This window comes from Apiospora aurea, assembly GCF_038362705.1.
Source record: "Apiospora aurea strain CBS 24483 chromosome Unknown utg000005l_segment0_segment0, whole genome shotgun sequence".
Taxonomy (NCBI): Eukaryota; Fungi; Ascomycota; class Sordariomycetes; order Amphisphaeriales; family Apiosporaceae; genus Apiospora; species Apiospora aurea.
This window is the reverse complement of record NW_027117392.1, coordinates 4,106,158-4,125,912: the sequence shown is the minus strand read 5'-3', so window position 1 is coordinate 4,125,912 and position 19,755 is coordinate 4,106,158. Positions and strand designations below refer to the sequence as shown.

At 55.5% G+C, this 19,755-nt stretch overlaps 7 protein-coding genes across 7 annotated transcripts; 1 reads left to right on the top strand and 6 right to left on the bottom strand.

Annotated features, from left to right (window-relative positions):
- Positions 1-512: 512 nt before the first annotated feature.
- On the bottom strand, positions 513-1,843 carry PG986_007832 (uncharacterized protein; the record flags this gene model as incomplete). Its single annotated transcript, XM_066844054.1, has 2 exons — positions 513-1,675; positions 1,756-1,843. The coding sequence occupies 2 exons, from the start codon at positions 1,841-1,843 to the stop codon at positions 513-515; spliced, it is 1,251 nt and encodes a 416-aa protein (XP_066700166.1).
- Positions 1,844-2,614: 771 nt separating this feature from the next.
- PG986_007831 (uncharacterized protein) lies at positions 2,615-4,794 on the bottom strand (the record flags this gene model as incomplete). Its single annotated transcript, XM_066844053.1, has 2 exons — positions 2,615-4,375; positions 4,444-4,794. The coding sequence occupies 2 exons, from the start codon at positions 4,792-4,794 to the stop codon at positions 2,615-2,617; spliced, it is 2,112 nt and encodes a 703-aa protein (XP_066700165.1).
- A 1,332-nt stretch (positions 4,795-6,126) lies between these two features.
- PG986_007830 (cytidine deaminase) lies at positions 6,127-6,754 on the bottom strand (the record flags this gene model as incomplete). Its single annotated transcript, XM_066844052.1, has 2 exons — positions 6,127-6,268; positions 6,387-6,754. The coding sequence occupies 2 exons, from the start codon at positions 6,752-6,754 to the stop codon at positions 6,127-6,129; spliced, it is 510 nt and encodes a 169-aa protein (XP_066700164.1).
- A 1,132-nt stretch (positions 6,755-7,886) lies between these two features.
- On the top strand, positions 7,887-9,503 carry PG986_007829 (uncharacterized protein; the record flags this gene model as incomplete). The annotated part of the gene is made up of 2 exons (XM_066844051.1): positions 7,887-7,929; positions 8,863-9,503. The coding sequence occupies 2 exons, from the start codon at positions 7,887-7,889 to the stop codon at positions 9,501-9,503; spliced, it is 684 nt and encodes a 227-aa protein (XP_066700163.1).
- A 539-nt stretch (positions 9,504-10,042) lies between these two features.
- On the bottom strand, positions 10,043-11,302 carry PG986_007828 (Alpha/Beta hydrolase protein; the record flags this gene model as incomplete). Its single annotated transcript, XM_066844050.1, has 2 exons — positions 10,043-10,942; positions 11,072-11,302. The coding sequence occupies 2 exons, from the start codon at positions 11,300-11,302 to the stop codon at positions 10,043-10,045; spliced, it is 1,131 nt and encodes a 376-aa protein (XP_066700162.1).
- Positions 11,303-12,414: 1,112 nt separating this feature from the next.
- PG986_007827 (uncharacterized protein) lies at positions 12,415-14,625 on the bottom strand (the record flags this gene model as incomplete). The annotated part of the gene is made up of 4 exons (XM_066844049.1): positions 12,415-13,600; positions 13,659-14,122; positions 14,204-14,315; positions 14,402-14,625. The coding sequence occupies 4 exons, from the start codon at positions 14,623-14,625 to the stop codon at positions 12,415-12,417; spliced, it is 1,986 nt and encodes a 661-aa protein (XP_066700161.1).
- Positions 14,626-17,385: 2,760 nt separating this feature from the next.
- PG986_007826 (succinate dehydrogenase flavoprotein subunit) lies at positions 17,386-19,722 on the bottom strand (the record flags this gene model as incomplete). The annotated part of the gene is made up of 4 exons (XM_066844048.1): positions 17,386-17,605; positions 17,665-18,888; positions 18,944-19,272; positions 19,678-19,722. The coding sequence occupies 4 exons, from the start codon at positions 19,720-19,722 to the stop codon at positions 17,386-17,388; spliced, it is 1,818 nt and encodes a 605-aa protein (XP_066700160.1).
- Between the last annotated feature and the right edge of the window lie 33 nt (positions 19,723-19,755).

The window sequence follows — 19,755 nt, the reverse complement described above, 5'->3', positions numbered from 1 at the left end:
TTGGAGCTGTCAGCTCTATGCTTTGGGCATAACATGTTTTTATGCCAGGATCAGATGTGCTTGCGGATATGAGCCGGGTGATATTCGACCCTGACCGGCCTTTTCCAGCTTCTCTCCTTCAGAGAGGGAACAACCCGCGAGGGCATTTTCGGGGAAGTCAAGAATACTCCGCGACAGTATATAGAAATAAGTAGACGTATATTACGCCCCAGAGATCATCAACTTATCCGATGAAGCTGTAACATAACCAACTCATTGCTAAAGGCACCATGTATCGTTGAACCCTACTCGAAGGAGGGGGCTTCATACCCATGCGCAAAAGGGGTATTCGAAGCTTCGTAATCGCAACCAACGCTCGAAAGCGGCATAACACTGAATGATACCAAAAACTGAGCCCCCCTCCCCCCTAAAATCACGAAAGTAAAGTTCTCCTTCGTCCCTCATTCATCTCGTCTCTCGTCAACATCTCCCCCTCCCCTTGCATTCAGCTTTGGTTCGGCTCGGGCGGGCCTTCAGACCTCGGAATACAACTTCATCATCCCCGACCGCATCTTCTGCCTCGACTCGGCGTCCATCTTCCGCTGGTTCTCGAGGTCCGCGATGCGGACCTGCTGCTTCGCGATGCGCTCCTCGAGCCTCTTGGCCGCCTGGCGCGAGGCGTCGCGGCCCCGTTCGAGTCCCTTGGCGCGGGCCTCGAACTTCTGGAGCGCGAGCCGGACCTCGCCCCGGACATCGTCGCTGAGGCTCTGGCCTTTGAGGAGCCCCATGACGGTTTCCGTGACATTCAGCGCACCGGCGTGGGAGCCTGGCGTCGTGGCACTCTCCTGCGATGAAGAGGGCGTCGTGGCGGCAGGGCGCGTGAAAGACCCGCCTTCGTCTGTCCGCTGTCTCTTAGTCGTTGACTGAATCTCGGGCTCCGCAAACAACACGCGGCGGGTCGGCTTATCCGTGAGCGAGGGCGTGGCCAGGCCTGTAATCGTGTCCTGGAGCGTCCTTGAAGTCGCAGGCGTCGCAAAGGCATCGCGCTTGCGGCCATGGCCGTCCGTGCCGCGCGTCGAGGTGCTGTCGGTGATGAGAGCGGCCTGTCTCTCCTCATCCGAAGACCAGTCGCCAAAGTCTTCGTCCTCGGACTCGTCCGCGGGCCTCTTACGCTTCGCACTAGCCCGGGTTGCCGGTTGGGTCTGACCCCGAGCAGCAGCGTGGGACGACTGCTCATCATCGCTGGAGTCTTCCAGCTCGCTGTCGGTTTCAACCTGCACAGCTGCGCCGTCGCTTTTATCGCTGGCGCGCATCGTCGCACTGCTGGAACTGGGTGCGGCCGCGCTACTGCCGACACCCGCGACGGGGACTCCGACCTGCCTTCCCAACTCCGCCACTGAAGTGATCGGGGTGGAGCCCACTCTCTTCTCGGACTGCGCTCGGGGTGTCACGGCAGCACTTAGCGTGGTCTGCTTCATGCGCTTGCTCGGGGTTTGCGTGGCCGACGGCTCGGTATTAGAGCTGTCAAACAAGGCGTCCTCTTCGCGGAGTCTGGCATCCTCGGCAAACAAGAAGAAGCCGCAATGCTCGGGGTGCCCGGGGCGCCCTTGGATCGGTCTTTTTGACAGGTGTAGAACCAGCGGCCCTCGTTCTTTGTTTTGCGCCGCACTTGGAACTGGACAGCCGGGAGGCGCGGCTGACAGTTGCCTTCGTTTTCCAGCGTGAGTCAGGATCAATGAGCTTCGTACAGAGAGCATACGTTGGCCGTCCACTTACAGTGCCATTGACCCTTGGTAAAGAAGCCGTTGAGAGGCTTTTTGGTGGGCGTGGCGCTGGTGCCGAACGTCATGGTAGGAGGGCTCATGGCTGTTGGCGCCTCTCGGAGGTTAAACGGCAACCAACGTCTTTTGTTGGTTGGACAAACAAATCCAGGCTCAGTAGTATGAAATCCGAACCACAACCTGGACACCAGGGGAGTACCAGGCCATGGGATTGCCTAGCATCGATTAATTAATTAATCGTTGGTTGGACAGGAGTTCCTTAATCGGACGAAATCAGATCGGGTTGGCGAAGGAACGAATGTCAATCGAGGGGGTTCCAGGTTCCAGGCCGTTCCGCTAAAAGTGGGAGGTTGGGTTGGCCTGGAGAAACAAGCAAACAAGCAAACAAGCGCTGGTTAAAACCAGAACCCAAGACCGGCATCTAGTGGAGAAGGAAGGAGGAGGAGGGATCGGTTTCAGGGACTCTCCAAATCTCCCAAGGATCAGATCAAGTCAATAAGGGTCGTTCGTTTCTTTATTAATTCATCCTCTGTATGATACACATTGACGCGCAAAAATAGGCGGCAGCAAAATTACACCCCAACGGCCCAGCTCATGCATACATACCATACCTACAAACAAAGACGCTTCCTAACCAGGCCCGACGGGGAAAACAGGGATCCTCCACCAGCAGCCTCCTCGTCTCCTTACTTTCCTCATGTCGGGGGTATATCCTTTAACGCAAGTGCAAACCAACAAAATTTACCCCGTCCTATCATCTTCGTGTTCTTCTCGTGCATTTTGTAAGCCGGTTCCTTCCAGGCCGCCCGCTTCCGAGCCAGATGCTTCCAAGGTAGACGATCACCCGAAACGCCCTAGATCTCGTAATAATAATCGTCGTCCAGCCCCTGCCGGCTAGGTACCACTCCGGCCCCGGGAGCCGGTCCGCCATATGCCGCCTCCATCCCCACGTTGAGCAGTCGGATCTTGAGGCTGTATTCTCCCACCAGCGTCACCAGCTTCGTCGTGTCCGCCGTGAGAGGCGCTTGCTCCAAGAGCATCAGCATCCCGTCGAGCCATTCCGACGCCAGGCTGTTGTTGAGCGGGTACAGCGTCAGCAACGGTTGCTCCTTCCCGTCTCCCGTCGGCCGCAGCGCCTCTTCCGCACTGGTAAAGCCAAACATGGTAATCTTCGTGCTCGTCTTGCTCGCACTCGCAGCGCCCATGCTACCCGTCGACGTGTTTGGACCAGACGTGTCGCTGGTTTGCGTATTGCTCTTTTCGTCGTCGTTGATTACCGAAACGTTCGACACCACCGAGCTGATCTTGCTCAAATCGATCTTCTCCGTCAGCGCCTCGAGAGTAGGATCCAGCTCTGTCCGTAACCCGAAGTCGGCATAGTGTAGGTATCGACGGTTGTGCGAGAGCTTGGCATAGCGCCAGGGCGTTGAGTGAGCGGCACGCGCGGCTTGTAAGTTGGCTCCCAGGCTCTCCTTGCGTGGCGCGGGCTTCGAGAACCAGGATCCTTGTAGAAGGCACCTTACGCGTTGTTCTTTGACAAACGAGAGGGACTCGTTCCGTAAGTCTTCTCGGACCTGATACAAATGCTGGCCCCAGTTCTCCTCGAATGACATTTCCAAGAGGTCCATTTGTAATTCTCGTAATCTGGCCAAGTCGTATTCGAGGAGATCCTCCTCCACGTCAACAACGTCCTTTGACCTCCCTGCGCTGCCAACTACTTGGTCCATGAGTATGCGCACGAGCTCGACAATCTTTTCGAAATCCCCTTGTCCGGCGCCCGTGGCCTTCCATAACCGGAAGAAGGCTTGCAGTCCCGCTGTGTGAAGCCTAGACCATTGCAACAGTAGAGGGCGAAAGAGCTTGTCTTGGTGCCGGGTATCAGAAAGTTGATAGCCCCTCAAGTCCTCTATGTCGGACTTATTGCAATCGAACTGGTCGTATAAGGTCTGTGTGACGGATAAACTTGCTCGCGCCACTGGGCATCGCTCTGTAAGTGGCCGGGTTGACTGCTCCAGTAGCAACTTCTGAAAGGCGTCCTCGTTCTTCCGGGCGTAGTCTGTCAAGTCCATCATGCCCAGGAATCCTGCCCCTTCGAATTCTGCTGCTGGGTTTTCGCTCTCGAAGCCCAGCCGTCGCCACTTCTCCGGATTGTGTTTCCTACTCCCCTTCTTGCTGCTGGGCGGCTCTGGTGCATCGTCTCCATTCACCGTTCCATTCAAGTGGTCTCGGCTGGGCGCGCTGGCCAGATGCAAGCCTTTCAGGGCTCGCCTGTGCTCCGGGCGCTCCAGGTCTACCCGCAACTCCTTCCATTTCCGTAGGAGCATCTTAGTCAGGGACTGGAACTCCAGCAAGGGATAGGCCAGGTCCTGTAATGCCGAGCTTTGCATGAGATTGTAGACAGCCTTGATTAAGCCTAAATCCTGCAGCCGCTTGATGAACTTAGGCCACTCCTCCGAGGCGTTCTTGTTGCTGCCGTTTCCATTTGGTTCTGTGGAAACGGCATCCCTGATAAGCGAGTTGATTAACATGAGCGCATTGGCGCACAAGGCGTGATCGGCCGAGTCGAGCTGTTGTATAACCAGGTCGAAGAACTGCGGGTAGACGGCGACGGCTGGCTTCAGCGCACGGAACCCGAAGGTGCCGGGGGCGCGGGTCAGGCCCCGGGGGCCTGCGAATGGCTCACGAGGGCGACGAGGATGGACATGGCGCCTCGCAGGATGTTGACCAGCGGGTTCATGACGATCAGCTCGACGATGCGCTCGACCAGCTCGCCGGCCGTCGGGCCTTCGAAGATATCCCAGCCCATGTCGACCTCCAACAAGCGGGTCAGACTCTGCAGCGAGTAAGCCAGCGTGTTTCCGCCGGTGCCCATGATCAACCGTCGCAGTATTACCAGTCCGCCCGAGGATATGAAAACGTCGGCGAACGAGGGGTCGTTGATGGAAGACTGCAACTTGAAAACGGCCATCTTGCGCGCGGCATCCTCGTCGCTCGCCAGGCGCGAGAGGAGCGCGGGTATATCTGCCTGATCCATCTTGTGCGCCGCCGTGCTGTCCTCGCAGGCTCCTGTTTTTTGTCCGTAGGTGAATTGTCGAAGCTACTCGTCGTTCCCGTGATGTATGCCTAGGTAGGCCGTGTAATCGCACAAAGGGGGACTAGCGGGTGATCGACTTCGTAGGATAGGTTGGATAAGAGGGCCGTTGTCGTCGTCGCGCGGGTCGACTCTCTTAACCAGGCGCTTCACCAGAATGCGGCTTCTCATGCTCCGACGATGTTGTTTATTGGGCAGAATCCAAAGCAACAGAGAAGTAACGACTCGCGGGAATTGTGTCGCGGTGCCGGCCAACACGACATCGGTTTACATTAGTGCACGCTGAAAATAGCCCGCTGAGCTAAAAAGCGGCCCTGGGATTTTCTCGATGGGGGGGGTGATTAGGTGGTGTCTAGGCCTCTTCTGGGTGGCCCTGAATGCAGGCACTAACCTAAGAGACTAAGATCCGTCCAAGCTCCCTATTCCAGGTACCCATGCAGCCTGCAGCCGCCCGTACTTCACCTTCACTGGCTGGCCGATGCATACGAAACATCCGAGTGCATGTAACACAACACACTGCTGCCAGTGGGATGTTGTGTGAAGAGGAACATGCCCAAACCAGTCCACAAACCGTGTCAATAAAAACAACAAACATACGTCGCATGACCGGCCCGTGGCACCGATGCCCGGTTTTTCGGGCCAAATCCATGGATGTTCAGGTTCAGCACATGCAGCAACACCAGCATAAGGGGGCTTCCATGCTCAAACGAGGAACGGGACGGCTCTGACCGCTACGGTATTCTCTCTCGTTGCTAGTTGGGTGGACAAGCCAATCTTCTATTGACCCCCTAACATTAACATTCAAAATATTGTCACATACTATAAGACTCTAACGGCGCTAGAGGGGCCGAGAGTTTGCCCAACCGTTCCACTTGCACCACTTAGTACACGCACCCACGAGATTCCGAAAGGTCGATCGATGCTGAAACACAGCCTTTTCTTCTTCTTTTCTATATGTGTATGATGACGATGATGATGATATATGTGGCCCTTTGCTGGCCTGTATCTTATCCTTCTTCTATCTGACAGGAGTAAAAAAGGTCATCATCCAAACCTTCTGCGCCTATACTCTCTATAGCTACCAAGTACAAAGACGATCGTTGTAGATCCAGGGCGAGACCGTGTGGCCCTTGCCCGCTCAATCTAGATAGGTAATCTGTGAAGCTTAGATGGCCGGCCCATGCCAAGTCCCGGAACAGGAGTCAGGTCCTATGCAGACACCCCTGGGCGGCCAGGCGGTGGTAGTGCCTCTGGGCCGAACGAAAGCGGCAAAAGCTATAAGAGAAACCCGTGTAAGCTGGATGAGACAACCCCGTCATGGGGGTTTTTGCTTACCTCTTCCAATTTCTGTACCAGGTAATCGCCGTTCTTGTCGAACATGATTATGGGCGTCTTCAGGTCACAGAACTCACGGATGCTGCCAAGGGGTTTGTCCCGCAAATCAGCATACGATGCACGTAGATACTCCATGTCCCGATACTGCCGATCCGGAACGGGGTTTACCGGGTTTTGGAAGAAGAAGAAAATGCACTCACAACTGGCGGCACATGCCGCAGGGGCTGGCCGGGGGCGCGATGTCGGTGGCGACGGCGACGGCCCTGAACCCCTTGTGGCCCTCGGTAACGGCCTTGCCAAAGGCCACGCGCTCAGCGCAGGTGCCTACGGGGTATGCGGCATTCTCGACATTGGCGCCGCTGATGAAAACGCCGTCGGCGGCCAGGATGGTCGAGCCGACGCGAAACTGGCTGTAGGGGCAGTAGGCCGTGGCCTTGGCGGCGACACTGCCCTTGTGCAGCTGCTCAAATTCGTCCTTGGTGAGCCCGTACGTCGAACATGTCGTTTCGACGTCGGCCGGGTTGGCGCTCGACGACTTTTGGTATCGGTCGGGGTATGAAGCAGACATGGTGGAAGGTGAGGTTTCCAAAACAAACAGTAGCACAGCACGAAAGTAAGTAGATGTAGATATGGAATGGCTTATCACGCGCACAATCCCGGATGCGGGGCAGCCAGTGGGCGATTGGAATGCCGAATGCCTTGAGCCGCTCGCTGGCTCGCTGGCCCGTTCAGGAAGAAAACAATGTTTGGACGGGTCGGTCAGTCACCGCGACACATACACACAGACCCCACAACCACCCTTTATCAGCATCATCCTCCTTCTCCATCAAATTGCTATTATCATCTTCTTTTTGTCTTGTCATGCCTGGACGATGCGGACACGGGCACGGACACGGGCACGGACACAAGTGACCAATCATGCTTGCACATTAGAAAACGACCAGCTGCGTCACAGCTATTCTCCCGCCAAACAAGACCAGTCCAAGGGGCGACAGAGGCTAGATTGCTAGGCAATGTATACAATCTAAGTGAATATGTAGGTAAGTTGCGAGGCGCCCGGAAACCGTCGGGATATAATTGGTCGGCTTGACGACTAGACGGGGCTCTATTAGTAGCCATATCTGAATCAGCGATGTGAAAAGGGAAGCGATAAGATACATGTCTCGGATACTCTCTGTATGAGCCCCGGCTTTGGGCGGCTGGAAGGTGGAAATTGACCCGGCGTCTCGGGTCGAATACTTAACGACCGGGGACACAAATTCAACCTATGGCCAGTCCATCGTGTCGTGTGAGCCGAGGGAGCTATCTTGGCCAGCCAATCTTAGCCAAAAGCAGCCATGGCGGTACACTGGTCCGAAGGTCTAGAAAACCGACTGCGGCCTCTTGCTGACGAGGCACTGTTCCAAGGGTCATCACCCATGCGACACGGACGCCATGCAAAAATGTAGCCCCTGGCAGTCCTCTCTCTGTTCCCAGTGGGAAGGCATCATGCACATGGGATTCCGAAGGCAGGCCCCAGAGCATTCGCGGCAATTGGGCTGTGGCCGGTATCGTGCGCTGATAGGCGGCAGACCTGTGACAGCCTCGTCGATCCGAGCCGGAGCCAGGGTGTGTGTCTGCTGGCAACAACGGCCGCCATTTTCAATCAGCTCCGGAGACTTGTACGCAGCCAGCGAGCGAGCCGTATTTATGTACGGACAATGGGCTTGTCCAACTGGCCAGACATATGTCTTGGATCCTTGAGTGAGTGAGTGAATTAACCTAGGGAGAATCCCTACTGGTAGCTGGACGGGCTACTGCTTGGTGTACCTGCTTTTCCCATGCCGATCCCTGCACGAGGGTGATATGACATGTTGACACCTGGACGGGCCCCCGGGGTTCGTTACGCAGAGCGGGGTGCCGTCGCACAAGTCTAACGGGCAACCCCCACCGTGAACCCCTTTGGGTACTTACTCACGATGGCCTCGAGTTGGAACTCAACGCCGCATTTAGCCTTCACCAGGACCAAAAGTGTACAATCATGACAGGCCCTTGGTGACTTCCATCGGATTCATCATGCTGTTTTCTACTACTTTGCTAGGGAACTTCGGAATGCAAGTATACTCGAGTTAAGCACAGACATTGATGGAGGGGTCGCAAACCACACGGGGATGTTTTTCTTTTTCTTTTTTTGGGAGACTCCTATCACCAAGACTGATAGCATCCTGAGATGCAACGAGGCTGTGACATTGGCCGCTGAAACACAATCGATCTCTTCCCGACGTCAATACATATGGGTAAGATTTCGGCGTCGAAACCCCTGGAACTTGGAACGACAAGAGACTAGAAAACAGGAATCCCACAGCGCAACGTGACGTCACACTACTGGGCCGCTGCCCCCCTCGGCGACGCGTCCGGGGGCTGAGGAAATGTCACAGTTTCAATCAACCCTGATCGTCGAGTAGTAGTAGTTTGCCCAACGATCTCCTTATTTCGCAGGATAACTAAAGACAGACAGCTGCTGCTGGGTTTTTGGTTCATCTCATCTGGACACCATTGACGAACGCGGCCCCCAACGACCAAAGGCCCAAAACGACGACAACCTCAAGAACACCACCACCACCACTCCAAAGCCCCCGTCAGATACAAACTACCAGCCTTGAAAGAAAATCTACCGATACGCCCACCATGCCCGAGCACCCCTTCTCCCCGAGGACTTCCCCATCGACGAGGACCATGAGTTCAAGCCGGACAACTTCTACTTCCTCAAGGGCTGCGTCCACTTCAAGAACACGGCGCAAATCCTGGACATGACGAACAAGGTCAAGAAGTCGCGGTGGCGGGACTTTTCGCAGTCCTTCCTGCGCGACGTCGACAACGCCGCCAAGAAGGCCGACGAGGAGCAGGAGAAGCCCAAGTACGAGATCAAGTCGTGCGGCGAGATGATGCGCACCATCAAGACCATGGTCGACGGCCAGAAGGGCGAGAAGATCTGCGAGCTCAGCATGACCTTCGTCTCCTTCGACAGCTCCATGGTCCGCTTCCCCGACAAGGAGCACAGCCGCCACCCGCTCGAGATCTGCCCCGTCGAGGCCGGCTCCGAGAACAAGCACGAGTGCTTCGTCCGCCACTCCATCCCCTATTTCTGGGACATGTCCAGCCAGTTCGGCACCCTGTACAAGTGCCTCAACCAGAAGCGCGTCAAGATCGCCAGCATCTGCGCCTTCGGCTTCGGCAAGGACGCCGTCCTCGCCATCGAGGGCGACCAGCTCGACGACGTCTGCGCCCTCAGCACCTGCATCATCCTGCTGAACGGCCGGGACGCCATGGACCACTAGGCGACGGATGGGGAGAAGAAAAGGACATGGGCGGGCAGCGAGCGGGCATTGTTCCCCCCAAATGCGCTCGCCTACCCTGATGCATGTCGGATGACCCACAAAGGCAAGCGGACGGCGTTTTGAATTATTACTGGCCGGTGTACCATGATGTAATGCTATATATGACCTCTAATTTATATTCGGTTACAATTTAACCTGAACCAAATCGATATTCTGGTGCATTGTGAAACCGGGCGTGGTCCCATTCGCGTGTTGTAGTATTGGGTAGACTACGTCTAATTACAAGCATAAGCAACGACGTCTATATGTCTATCTACCAACTCTAAACCCCCCAAGAAATACTCACTAAACGGAGAAGGCCCAAGTATCCCATGGTGTATCGCAATCCCATTCTAGGGGTATCTCATGATCAGCTCACAAAGCCTGAAATCCATTTCCTTGCGGTAGTATTTATGTCTTTCTTGACATTCTCATCTTTCGAAACAAAACTGATAATTCACCTGTCGTGTCCCCCCCCCCCCAGCTTCTCCCCTTTCGAATCACCACCCCCAGAACTCAAAGATGGCCTCCAACGCCTCCTTGGGGTGCGTGAAGGGGAAGTTGTGGCCGCCGGGCACGATGCGCCAGAAGACGTGGTCCTCGCCGCCGACGAGCGGCAGCGCGTCCTCGCGGTAGTCGTCCTTCTGGATGAGCTCGTCGTGGCGGGCGAGGATGATGGCCGTGGTTTTCGGCGCGCGCACGCGCGCCAGCTTGCGCCAGTACGCCTGCTCCGCCATGAGGGGGCCCACCCGCACCGTCGACATGAAGGCCGGGACGAAGCCCTCGTGCGCCCGCAGCATCCAGTGCACGTAGGCGGCGATGCGGGCCTCGAAGGGGTGCACGCTGTCGACCGTGTCCTCGTTGGGGTCGCCGGCGACCTCCTGGGTGGCGGTGTCGGTGAGCGATTCCGTGCCGGATTTGGTGGACGACGCGGCAATATCAATGGGAGCGGTACCGTCCATGGACATCTTGCGCTTCTTGGCCACCGAGTGTCCGATCGGGGTGCGCAGGCGGCGCTTGGTCAGGTGCTCGAGGATGGCTTCGGGGACGATGCCCGAGGTGAAGACGAGGCGGCTCAGACGGCCGAAGTTCTCGGAGCGGATGACGCCCGTGGGCGCGAGCAGCACGAGCGAGGCGACCATGTGGGGGAAGGTGGCGGCGAAGTTGAGGGCGATGCCGCCGCCCAAGGAGTAGCCGACGAGGTGCATGGCGTCGTTGCCGGTCCAGGCGAGCGGGCTCGAGGCCAGCACCAGCAGGACCTGGGACACGAAGAGGCGCGTGTCAAAGGGCAGGTCGCCGACACCGTCGGTGAAGCCGCGGCCAAACAGGTCGAACAGCATGACGCGGCAGCCCTTAGCGGCGATGCCGTTGGCGATCTCGAGAGCGTCATGCACGAAGTGCTGATGCCGTGGATGAAGAGCACCTTGCGGCCGTCTTCGGGGCCGAACTCATATACCCTGATATTGCCATACTTTGGGGAAGTTAACGAGAAAACGTTTCTTTGCGAATGTGCTGCAAAACACACTTACCGGAGTCTCTACATCACGGGCACCGGGGAAATGGTCAGGTTGATACGGCAGATCCTTGATCTCGTCCTTGGTAAGATAAGGCAGCGACGTTGTAAGCGGGCCTGGGAGGATCTGTTTCCGGCGCGGGTACAGCGAGTGTCGGAAGAGGGAGAGACACGCCACCGTGGTCACAATCGTCGTTGCGACGATGGCTGTGGTGTTGCTCCTCTCCGACGTGTGAAAGACGTCCATCTCCCTCCCGATTTGATACGCCTGGTGGAAATTGTAGGTAGTACTGCCCTCCTGGCGCTGAAGTACGTTGGGTACCCAACTACGGCTTTCGCAGGCAGTGAGTGTAGAGAGTGCAATCAATGAAACGAGGAAACCGAATGAATGGAAAGACAAGAAATGAATTATTATGGCTTGCACAGTCTGCTCACCCGTTGCCGAGTCGCAATGCAGCACACGACAAAGTAGAGTAGAGTAGAGTAGAGTAGGAAGAGTTGGAAGAAGGGTCGTCGGTCAAGTGTGTCTGTCAGCTGCAGCTGCAGCCGCAGCGGAGCGCCGACTGGGTGGAATTGGGTTGGATCTGACTACGTACAAGTACGTACATGCACGTACTTGTGTTCGGGCCCGCTGCCCACGTGCGCTGCTATGTATTGACAGTCCGACTATTGCACTTATTAATAAGTCAGCTATTATTTGCACCGTCGTATTATCAACAACTATCGGAGGTGGAACACGTTTTGCAATATCATGATACGCCCCCAGAAACTTAACACTAAGCAATTTGCCTATGATATCAGAGGCATGCTCAGTTCATTATAGGTTAGACGTTGCCCGAAAAAAAAAGGGGGCAGCAATCCGTTTTCGACTGCTCCGTACTTCAAGTATCAACAACACCTATCCAACATCAATATCACACACAGCAGAGTCCTTTGACCAAACGCTCGTGGATAGTCCCTGATCAAGTCAGGCGGGCTTCCAAGAAGCTCCCGCACGTTTGGCACCACGACCTTCAACCAGTATTTTTTGCTCGGCTTTCTCTTCCTCTCATTCGTTCAATAGAACCTTCAGTATATCTATATATATATACTCCCCTAACCTCCGATCGTAGCTTGTTGCGGGAGTTGTGGCTCATTCCGACACAGCAACATGGTCGAGACCAGCATGCAAAACAAAAATACCCCATTATATTCCTACAGCGCCAAAAAAGAATCGCTTTTACAGAATGACCGCCATGGAACCGACCGGAACTCCAGCTTCATGAGCACTTTGCTCAAGCATCGGGGCCAGAACCGCCGACCGACATTTTCCTTGTTACCCCCCGTTTTTTGTCTTGTTTTGCTTTTGTAACTCTTTCGTCACCGCCAGGCACCCTGGCTAAGTGACAACAGCCCCGCGACACAGTCCATATCAGGCCTCTTACTAGGGCTGACCTGGCCTCGCATCATGAAGCGGTCCACCTCATCGTCTGCCTTCGGCCCCTTGCCAGATTTTTCCGAAGGCAGTTTCTTTTGGCCGTTTTCATCCTCGAAGATCGACACGGCTGTCTCCAATCCCGCCTTGCCACCTCGTAGACGCGGCACCGGTGCCGTGTTAGCGCGGTTGCCCAAAAAGGACCGCTTATTGGATGCATTGGGACTTTGCTCTCCCAGTACACGCCCAACGCGTCGGGCATTCCCGATTACCGCCTGTACCGTAGTCTGCTCTTTGGTTGGAGTCGCGGATGGTAAGGGGTGGCGCCGGCGGTCAGGGTTTCCGTCGCTACCGGGACTCCAGTTCTCTTTGTCCGAATCTCCTCCAGGGGACAGTACGATAGCCAATTTTGGCTTACCAGCACTCTTTTTCTCGGGGTCGACATCCTCCGTCACAGCCGTTTCGGGCTTGTCTAAGGAATCTGTTGATGACTGCTGTGTGGGCTGGGCGGGAGGAGGCAGACTCTGCACGCGCGAGATGCTGCTGCTGTTGGAACGGCTTAGCTTAGGCTTCTTAGACAAGGAGCTGCGGCGGCTCGGCGGTGCGTTGCGTTTGCCCGGATTGGGTTGTTGTCCAGAGCCACTAGCTGCCTGCGCAACGGCGTTGAGAAGGCTGCTCAAGCCACTCGATGTTTGGCTGCTGGAGCGCAGGAGCGAAATAGCCGCAACGGCCGAGCCAGAAGACTCGTTCTCTGCCTGCTGTGTCAACTCATCCCGCGTCTCGGCGTCACAGCACGACTCCCAAGCATGAACATCGCGTGAGCGACCGCGGGCCAACTGGGCTGGTAAGCTGGCTGTCAGCGTCGAAATGGGAGGCAATGTAATGCCTGGCAGGGCACTCCGGCTACGCTGCAAAATGCGGGGTGCGCGAACGGGGGCCAGCTGTGTGGTGTCGTGAAGCAACTGAGATTGCGCTGGCCTTGGCGGAGAGGGTTGGGATGATACCAGCTCTGCTTTACCCTCGAGCGACAGGGAGAGACGGAACTGAGACGAGGATGACGAAGGTGGAGGCAGGATGGAACTTGGAGAGTTATCCACCCCAGACCCGGCCGATGGCGGGAAGGAATCGAGTCTAAAATGCTCGTGTTAGTTAAGCCTTGTCAGGCGCGAAACTAAGACAGAGCACCTACCTGAACGACCCATCCCCCGCCCGATCAAGCGTCGAGGGGGACGAGAAAGAGGCGCTTGCATTCCATCTGTTTGATAAATACCCAACCGAACTCGGCAGGGACTGCGAGAACTTTTGAGCACCCTCATTCGCGCTGACGGCGAAGATAGAGTGTGAAGGTGAAACGCCCGACTCCGAGGCCCTTCTTTCTGGATTCGATTGCTCCTTGGTACCGGGATTGGCAGCCGAGGGAGATAGTCGGAATGAGTGCATGGTGCCCACGCTCGCGGGGCTTGGAGCCCGGGGTTCCACCTCCGCCGGACGCGTATCGAAGCTGTCGTCGGCTATGCTGGGGGCATTTCCGAAAGACAGCGATTCACCAGACAGGCCGTGGATTGGTCCACCATACCGCAGCGCCGCAATTTCCTGTGGCGATAGAGGACGCGATTTTCGCCTGTCGTTCTGACGGCGGTTCTGGAACCAAATCTAAAACAACGAGGTCATGTTAGATAAGTCGAGAAACGAAAACCCTCGTGTGCCCAAGGAGCTGCATAGTTCTAGACTAACCTGCACTTCTTTCTCGTTAAGCGTGACGCGATTGACGATATCCTGACGCGCTGCCTTATCAGGCTTCGGGTTCGTACTGTACGCGTTTTCGAGGATGGTTTTGTCTTGGGCACTGCACATTGGGGCACAAAAGGTATTAGTCACGAGCTGCACCAAAAGCCTTCCCACGCCTGCAGGCAGGGTACCGGTGATACGTACGTGGTCCTCTTCCGCTTTCCCTTGGGGTGTCTCTCGTTTCCAGGGCGCGGCACAGGGTAGCCCGACTCCATGTGAAATGACGTCTCGAAAGACAGGGCAGACGAGTCCGGGTCGCTCATGCTGCTCTGGAAACTCGCGTCCTGGCTCGCCCGGCGATCCTCGATTCCGTCGTGGATGCTGGTGGTGGGGGAGGGGCCCGGAGACTGCTGGTGGAGGGAGGACATGGCGTATGATGTTGTATGGCGTGGGCGTGGGCTGTCGATGGCTGGTCGGGTCTACGGGTGCATAGCCCAATGGAGAAGAAAGAGTGGCGTGCTAGACGTGGCGTGTCGAGTCAAGTCGTGTCGTGTCGTCGATACGCCAGTACGTATATGAGACGAGTGGCAGGCAAACGAAGGTAAGATGATGCTCGGCTTTGTGCCCGCAGTCGTCGTCGTACAGGGTCAATTGGGGAGACCTCTCGTTGTGACGTCGAGAGCAGGTGCGAGTGAGAGCAAGAGAGGAAGAAGGGCGTGAGTGTTTGAAGGTGAGGAATGTCAGTCCAGATGAGCCGGGGTGAGGGTATTAACTGAATACAGCACGCTAGCTCCTCGTGAAGCGTAACGTATCGAACTCTACTTTCAATACGTATCGCGACTCCCCGACGCTTGGCGGACGACGACTGTGAAATTAACGGCAAAAACAGAGCAGAGCAGAGCAGAGTACATGCAGACGCAGACGCAGACGCAGACGCAGATGCAGATGCGTGCAGGCGGCCAATATCAAAACCGACCAGTCAAATAGTTTGGCAGCAGAGGCAGGCAATAAATTCAATCGCGTCTTGTGTCTCATCCGACCGTGAGGGTGAGCAGCAAGGTATGGGAAAAGCGCATGGGCATGGGTCGTCGACTCGTCCCCGCCCACTCGCTCACTCACGAGACTAATAAGAAGACTAGACTAGTGAGTAAGAAGCCTAAGAAAGACCCCTGTCCGTCACCAAGTCGCGTCTCCAGTCCGCCGCATGGAAAAGATGCAATTAAGCTGTCTCACGCCTTGCCCGATCCGGCATGGTCTGTGGAAAACTGATTTGCACAAATAAACTGCTCCAAACAGGCGCGTTCATTGGCCAGCAGGGCGCCCGATTAGGTAGTATCCCAAACAGACTCTCAGATGGCTCGCAATTGTTGCCATGGAAAGCCGCGCGCGATGGTACAAGTGTTGTTCCCAACCACCAACCACCAACTCGCAACCCTCACCCCGGTTCCTGCATATATGGGCAGTGTAATCTACAAAGCGGGCAGGCCAGCCGCATCGGTGGGCTCGCGGAGAAACACGAGAGGGCAAAAAAGAACGCCAACTACTCCCAATACTTCCTTTGCTTTTCCGGCTCGACACTGATTGATGAGATGAGACGCGTTCAACGGCTAGATCTATTTTGATCACCACTGGGCACGAGGGGGCGTCTGGGTGTTGACATTAATAAGGTTGTCAGGTTGTGACGAACTATCTCTGTACCTACATGGACTTAGGGTAGTGTCTCTCCATACTTGGTGCCATAGGTTGTTGTGTCTGTAGTGTGTAGGGTACTACTACTGTGGCTCGTCGTCGGTGTTATTCGCCGCTATTCCCATTGGCTGGCCATACACATACTTGATGTCATGACAGACGCGGCATGCTTCACTGTAGGGCCAAAGCTGGTGTCGACACTACATAACTAATGCAATGCATACACTACCAGCTGGCCATTCATCTTCAACACGACCCCTCTCCCTTCAAAGCGCACTTTTGAAATTAATAACATGCAGGCGCATAACATTGAATTCTTCACCAGATGCATCCTGACCAGTGGCGTCTTTCATTGGTCAAACTGGCCAAAGTAAACAATCCAGATCCAAGACAGCCTCATCATACCCCCTTGCCGCCTCGTTCGGAGAAAACGAAACAAATCGATCAAATAGCTTCTGTTGTTCTTTTTCTTTCCTTCTTTGCTCTCGCCCGTCCCGCCGTTGGGCATGTCTCTTGGCCACTCATGACGGAATCGCCTGCCCCCCCCCCCCACCGTATCACGATGCACAAGGGGGGTTGGATAGCCCTGCCTGCCCCCTTGCCTCGACGCGTCTCCAGTTTGCGCGCCAGCAGAGATCGATGCCCCGTGCTTCATCCTGTTCCACAACGAGGCGGGCGACTCAGTTATCAGATTGCCGTTAGCCGCAGTGCCAGGCCGAGAAGCAAGACACGGGCTGACGGGGCTGACGGGAACCGGATTCCATGGTTCATACAGAGTATACTGTAACTACTTGGTAAACATGCTAGGATTGGGCGCATTGCCTCACTGGCTGGCGTCGCTTGAATGGCTGGCTAGTCCTATTTCTATCGGGAATTCCTAAATCACCTTACTTTACATACAGTTAGTCAGTTATATCCATGTTATTCACCGATCGTAAAATCGTAAGCCGGCAACAGCGTGCATGCATGTGGGCAGCTTGAACCTCGTGCCACGAAACGGCAAAATATTATAATAAGCCAGCCAGACGTAAAATAATAAGTAGATCAAGTCATGTTATAGAAAGATGTGCCAAAGCTCGGCTCAGAAGCCATTGTGTCCACATCGCTTCTACTCAGATCCATCTTAGGTAGGTACGGGTCGGCCTTCGTCGTTACGCCATAGCCATGTCGATATGATAAGTACTTACCATATTGGACTCAAACTTGTGAGGCGCACAGTACCAACCCATCGTGTAAGAAATCTTTTCGAACCAAACAAAAAAGCGCAGATGCACTCTTCCTTATGTACAAGATGCGCCATGAAAAGCAAGCCTAGGATACAATGATCAACGGCTGAAACTAAATAAGTTCGCCAAAGCTTTCCTCTCGACACTTCTACCCGGCTTTATGCCACCCACCAGGATATAATAATGCCTGTTTCTCCATACCACATCTCTTGCATTGCCGTACCCATTTCATTACAAGTCCACGCTCGCCACTAGTCTTCCCACTCGACCACTTTAGTAGGTACGCTTGAACGGCGGTACAGCCTTGCACTCATTCTCATCGAGCGTAGTGCCAATCACACGTCGGTAGCCGAGGTCGATCTTGCCGTGGGGGTTCTTCTGCCACGTCAGAGTGTGCTTCATCCAGTTCTCGTCGTCACGTTCGGGGAAGTCCTCGCGGGCGTGAGCACCTCGGGACTCCTTGCGGTTGGCGGCAGCGACTGTCGTTTGGGAACTGCAATGGCATTCATCAGTGTGCTGACTTTCTTAATATAAGGGCTTGTATGTACTTACGCGCAAGTGAGCAGGTTTCTCAGCTCAAGGGTTTCAACCAGGTCTGAGTTCCAGATCATGCTGCGGTCCTTGATACCAACCTGGGGGAACATATTGTCAACCTCGCGAATCTTCTTGACGCCCTCGTCCAAACTCTCCTGAGTTCGGAAAACGCTGACATCCGTCTGCATGGTCTTCTGCATGGCAAGGCGGATCTCGGCAGTGCTCTTGGGCCCCTCCGAGGTGCGGATTTGATCCAGGACCTCAATAGACTCGACACCAGCATCGGCGCTGAGAGGCTTCTGGCTAGCACCCGGCGTGAAGTTGTCACGAATGGTGTGCGAAACAGCACGGCCAAAGACAACAAGATCCAGGAGAGAGTTGGCACCCAATCGGTTAGCACCGTGGACGGAAACGCAAGCAGCCTCGCCGCAAGCGAAAAGACCAGGGACAACCTTGTCGTTTCCGCTCTCGTCAACTGTAAGAACTTCACCGGTGTATCGCGTTGGGATACCACCCATGTTGTAGTGGACAGTAGGGAGCACGGGAATGGGCTGCTTCGTGACATCGACACCGGCAAAAATAGCGGCTGTTTCAGAGATACCGGGCAGACGCTCAGCGAGCACTTCGGCAGGAAGATGGCTCAGCTGGAGGTAAACGTGGTCCTTCTCGGGACCAACGCCACGTCCATCCCGAATCTCCAGAGTCATGGAGCGCGAGACGACATCGCGAGATGCCAGATCCTTGGCAGTAGGGGCATAACGTTCCATGAATCGCTCACCCTCCGAGTTCAGCAGGTAGCCACCCTCACCACGAGAGCCTTCGGTAATCAGGCATCCAGCTCCGTAGATACCAGTCGGGTGGAACTGGACAAACTCAAGATCCTGGTTGGGGAGACCAGCACGAGCAACCATAGCCATACCGTCACCAGTGCAAGTATGCGCCGATGTGCAGCTGAAGTAAGCACGACCGTATCCACCGGTGGCCAGGACGGTGTTCTGAGCCAAGAATCGGTGCAGCGTACCGTCTTCCTGGTTGTAAGCCAGCACACCACGACACTCGCCATCCTCCATAATCAGATCGATGGCAAAGAACTCGATGAAGTAGTTGGTGTTGTGTCGGAGGGACTGTCCGTAGAGAGTATGGAGCAGGGCGTGGCCAGTACGGTCGGCAGCAGCACAGCATCGGTAGGCTTGGCCACCCTTGCCGAACTTCTGGGACTGACCACCGAAAGCACGCTGGTAACTGGTGTGTTTGTCAGCCTCGTCTACATTTTCCGATCACGCGAGGGGGTACCGACATCTTGCCATCTTCAGTTCGCGAGAAAGGACAGCCGTAGTTCTCGAGCTCAATGATGGAGGCGGGGGCCTCTCGGGTCATGTAGTGAATCGCGTCCTGGTCACCGAGCCAATCCGAGCCCTTAACGGTATCGTACATGTGCCATCTCCAGTCGTCCTCGTGCATGTTTCCTAACGCGGCATTGATACCACCCTGAGCGGCAACTGTGTGACTTCTTGTGGGGAAGAGCTTCGATATACAGGCAGTGTTGAAGCCGGCCTCGGCAAGACCAAAGGCAGCTCGCAGACCAGACCCGCCAGCGCCAACAACGAGAGCATCGTAATGGTGATCCTAGAGCACGGCCATGTCAACGACAAAGCTCCTGAATTTCGACAGTCCCGGGTTTTCGTTGGTCGACTTACGATGACGGGATACTTGCTGCTAACATGAGCCGACGCTTCCTTTGCTCGCAAAGGTTGGTTGGCAAAGATTTGAGCTAGGGACACACCGAATTAGCTGCTTTGTCTTACCGCCGACTGTCGGGCTGCTGGGTATACGTACAAACGGGTCGCGTCGACGAGAAGGTCCTAGCCTGCAGCTTTGCGGTCCGTGAGAACTACAATGCCAAGCAACGGGTTAGCAGCGGGTTCTGTTTCCATGGCACGGCAAGGCACACGATTATAATTGCGCAGCGATTGCGAGGCGAGGGCAGGCGTTGGTGCAGCAGAAGACGGTCCAAAAAGAGTGGGAACATACGGCAGACCCGGGAGTCAGTCTCCTCATCGCCATTCTAGAAGCCATGGTGAACAACAGGATTTGCGATCAATCGAGGTG